Source organism: Sinocyclocheilus anshuiensis, unplaced genomic scaffold (genome assembly GCF_001515605.1).
Source record: "Sinocyclocheilus anshuiensis isolate Anshui unplaced genomic scaffold, SAMN03320099.WGS_v1.1 scaffold296, whole genome shotgun sequence".
Taxonomy (NCBI): Eukaryota; Metazoa; Chordata; class Actinopteri; order Cypriniformes; family Cyprinidae; genus Sinocyclocheilus; species Sinocyclocheilus anshuiensis.
This window is the reverse complement of record NW_015557065.1, coordinates 543,915-548,539: the sequence shown is the minus strand read 5'-3', so window position 1 is coordinate 548,539 and position 4,625 is coordinate 543,915. Positions and strand designations below refer to the sequence as shown.

The window sequence follows — 4,625 nt, the reverse complement described above, 5'->3', positions numbered from 1 at the left end:
TTTGGCTTTCTCAATGAGTTTTCATTGGGGGATTTAAAGATTTAGTAAATTGTCATTCTTTCTATAAAGCCAAACTCTGAGATAACACTTCATTACACTGATATCTTCTGTTTGACTGCTACTCTGCATCCTTCCATTTTTTTATACAAAAGTGCATGTGATTATTGTACAGATAAAAGTTCACTTTGAAGATATTTTAGCACCCTGCATTTATATGTACATTCAATTTTTTCATTTTCCATTAAAAAGCCACACGATAAAGCCACGTTCAGTGCTTTGTGCTACACTCTTAAAAATAAAGGTGCTTCAAAAGGTTCTTCAAGCGATGCCATAGAAGAACCATTTTTGGTTCCAGAAAGAACCATTCAGTCAAAGGTTCTTTAAAGAACCATTTCTTTCTTACCTTTTTATAATCTGAAGTACCTTCTTTCGCCACAAAGAACCTTTTGTGAAACCGAAAGGTTCTTCAGATGTTAAAGGTTCTTTATGGAACCATTTAGACAAAAAGGTTCTTCTATGGCATCGTGAAGCACCTTTATTTTTAAGAGTGTATATGAAATAAAAACCATTTCATTGTAAATGAATGGTGGTTTTTATTTTTTGTAATCTGTTATCTTTCAGTACTCAAATATAAAGCACTGTTGGCATGTCCCAGGTTTTCATATTGGTAAAAACATGTGTGGTAACTCCAGGTGTGGAGGTAATTGAAAATAGTAGTAAAAACATATTTTACATTTTCTGAAGAAAATGAGTGGCACTTACCCATACAAAACTCCACATAAGCGTTGGACAATTTTCTCACAATGTAAAAATATTCTGGTGCAAACATATGGCTGAGACCACACACAGGCCAAAAATGTAAATGAGTTCAGAGCACCACTAATGTATATATTTTACTGTACCTCTATAGATGAACTGAAATTCAACAGAAGTTTGTATACAAGTGTTTACAGTATATTTTATTGTGCCATGAAAGTAAAAGAAATGTAGATACAATCATAGAAAGTCATGGTTTAAGATTTGAGACATACAGTCTTAGTTACAAACAGAATAAATATTTTATAATATGTTTAGCAAAACCTCTAAACACAAACCTTAATCCCCGAACAAAGTAACTTTCATGAATAAATTAAAATTACTCCAAAGAATAAATGTGTCCTTTAAAAACAATCTTGTGTTTCATTTCTTGTACAGACAGCATCACTGTTGTTCATCTGGGCTTAAGAGAAAAACCAGTTTGGCAGCTGAATCAGCTTATGACAAACAGAGAATTGTCTTTGGAGTTTATTAAGCCTGTAAATCTTGGCCTTGACACAGTTTAAAATTTTTAAAACTAAATTTTACTACATTAATAGCAGGATGTAGTTTGTTCCAAACAAGCTAAATGTAGCACCTCTGAAACTGGATCTGGCATCTATTTGAGTGGATTTCCCACCTCATACCTTACATTTGTTGAGTAAAATCAAATATAGTACATTTTAGACATTTTTAGTTAATTGTATGTCTTGCCTGTCATGTCATATCACATATGCACACATGAACACAGGCTGTCTGTTCAGTTCAAGCTGAGATCCTCCTAAGACTAGGAAACTTTCTTGCTAGCAAAGTAATGTCAACATTCTTTAACCCAGAAAACTCAGAACCACTGTGGTAACACTGGCACTTTTATACCCAATCTTCACTACAAACAAGCAACACAACAAAAGTAGAACACCAACACTTGCAAACATGCAGCTGTCTGTGCACACAGCAAGAGCTTGGCCTTGTGCAGTGTCGAATTAATGTCAGGTACACGCTTCTAGATAAATTACTACCCCTCAAAAAAGAAAAACTGCCAGATCGGTCACCTGTCCTTGTTCCAAGACCTGATAAATTGTCATTTAAACACTCGCTAAATGTATAGTAAAATGTATGTCCCTTTTATACCTGGTGAAACAAAAGAAGTCAACGTCCTATAAATATATCTTTCCTGTTTATCCTACTTTAGAGACAAATGGCCACCATTTTCTTGGCAGTCATGGGAGAGAGGCTTGCATATCCAACTGAAATATGCAATGCAGTCAAAAGCTCTAGAAAGAGCACAGAGCTCTTAAAGTTAAAGTTCTTAAAGACCTGAGACAAATGTTAGTCCCATCAAACTGTCAGTGAAGAGTCTCCACCAGTTTCTGATAGGCTATTCTCTCCGTCATCGGGTTGTGGCAAGTTGTAATGAAATTCTTTCCGTTTCTCACCAGTCTTTCCTGGAGCTCATGGTCATCCAGAAGTTGTCTGGACATGCTTACAAATTCCTGTAGAAACAAGAACATTGAGATTCTGGTTAAGGCTTCACATGTCTTTTTTTTTTTTTTTTTTGTCTGTTATCCATGAAATATCCATGAATTTATCTATTTTCAAAACGTTTATTTGATGTTTCTATACACAAACACACAACACACAACCTTTCAAAACTTTTGGGTCATTAAGATTTTTTTTTTAAAGAAATTAATACTTGGTAGTAAGCAAGGATACATTAAGTTGAAGTGACAGTAAAGACTTTGAAAAAATAAATGCTGTTCTTTTTAACTTTTTATTTATCAAAGAATCCTGAAAAAAGTATCTTTGTTCCCACAAAATAATAGTAATGATAAGACAATAAAAAGTATTGTTTGATAATAAAAATAAATATTTCTTGAGCAGCAAATCAGCATATTAGAATGATTTCTGAAGTCTGATGTGTAATGACTGATGAACATTTAAGTAATATTTTATATTACAGATTTTAATGTATTTGTTTGCTAAAGTCAAAATGCAGCATTTGTGAGCATAAGCATTTACAAAAATCATACCTATCCCAAACTTTTGAACATTAGCATAAAACATATAATTAAAAATACATCATTTATTTTTATGGACAAAACTGCTGTCTATCTGAATAATGAAAATATAAAAGCCTTATTTATTGAGAAGGACAGTGAAATTACTCATCATGTCAACTGCTCATGTTGCAACTTTGTCTTTCAACTTGACTTAAAACACCTTCAGCTTCCAGTGACCCCCTGCTGTTTACTCTTATCCACGGGTATCATGGGAGACTCTTGGTGAAGTTGGCTTCACACTGATGTGACAGGCAGGGTATAGACCTCGCTCTCAGCTTAGCAGGATAACAGAAGCCATGAGGAAAAGGCAAACCGTGTTTGTGTCATATGAAAGATTTGACCACAACATGAGGCCTCTGTCTTTGACACAACACCATGATGAAACCAGTGTAAATGAGTGTGTTTGACAGAAATGTGGCCTGGTGGGAAGTGCCTGGGCTCTCTTGGGTGTAGATCAGGTCAAGTTATTTGCTAAACAGCCATGTAATATGCAGGATACTGTAGTCAGCTGGTCAATGTCAACAAATAAACCACTTTAGGGTGATAAGATAACACACTACTGTTCAAAAGTTTGGGGTCAGTAAGATTTTTTTTTAAATTCTTTTTAAAAGAATAGTTTTATTTTTTATTGTTTTTAAAAGAATTGTTTTATTCATTTCATTCATTCCCGTGATGCAAAGCTGAATTTTCAGCTTCATTATTCCAGTCGTTATTCACAGAAATCATTCTAATATGCTGATTTAGTGATCAAGACACATTTCTTATTATTATCAGTTTAAAACAGTTGTGCTACATTTTTGTGTTGAAAAAAAAATCCTGAATTATTTGATCAATAGAAAGTTCAAAAGAACAGCATTTATTTGAAATTTATTAGAAATCTTCTGTTACATTTGATGTCTTTACAATCACTTTTGATCAATGTAATGCATGCAGAGAACTAGACCTGACTTTTTCATGTAGTGAAGCACATAACTAATCATCAGAGATCTTTTAAAGAGCAGGTCAGATGGTATTTTAAAGTGTCCTAATATTGTGTGGGAGTCCCGTACAACAGCTTTAAATGCATCTAAGGTCAGAAAACATTGTAATTTTCTCAGAATATACATTTAATATTAGAGTCATTTGCCAATGATTTCGACACGATTCGTTCCAAGCAAGTTCGGAGCAAACCCCTCCCTTCCATAAGCCTACTCTGCTCTGATTGGTCAGCTGGCCAAGCCTGTTGTGATTGGCACAGAGAGGAGTCCTTGAGCAAGTTAGCGAGCGCTACCATTGACAAAGCACCTTTACATAAAACAATAAAATAGTGCTCCAATCCGTTCTTATAATAATGACATAAAATACAAAAACACTTAAGCAAGCGCATATTAGCACAAAAACTTGATATTTTGAGCACTCAATTGAAAATGTACACATAACGTATCAATCGTACTAACGTATTTGTTAGTCCAAATTAAGAAGATTAGAAGCCAACGAAGATAATAGCCAAGATTAGAAAAGCAATCCTTGGTAAAACGACAAGCACACAACAAAAGGTTGGAATTGTATTTCTGTGGTATCCTTGAACACAGCGTCTTCTCAACATGATATAAACACACTAACTAGCGGAAGTGTTTGTGGGCAGGTCAGACTCTGTTCGTATTCCGCGGGCAGGCGGGGATTATGCAAATGTGTTACCCAGTGACGTATACTGGTAACAGGCAAAAGATTCGAAAATATGACGACTCGTTAAGGCGATTCAGAATCGACTCTCTCTTTTGAGAGACAATA

General features: G+C 34.7%; 1 protein-coding gene across 4 annotated transcripts in view; it reads right to left on the bottom strand.

The window, feature by feature from the left end:
• Nucleotides 1–921: 921 nt before the first annotated feature.
• The window catches only part of glt1d1 (glycosyltransferase 1 domain containing 1), a 40,635-nt gene continuing 36,931 nt past the window's right edge, over nt 922–4,625 (bottom strand). For all 4 annotated transcript variants that reach the window (XM_016471203.1, XM_016471204.1, XM_016471202.1 and 1 more), the window contains exon 12: nt 922–2,288. In XM_016471203.1, coding sequence (XP_016326689.1) covers nt 2,142–2,288 — 147 coding nt within the window. In that variant the 3' untranslated portion in view covers nt 922–2,141. The remainder of the gene's footprint in view (nt 2,289–4,625) is intronic.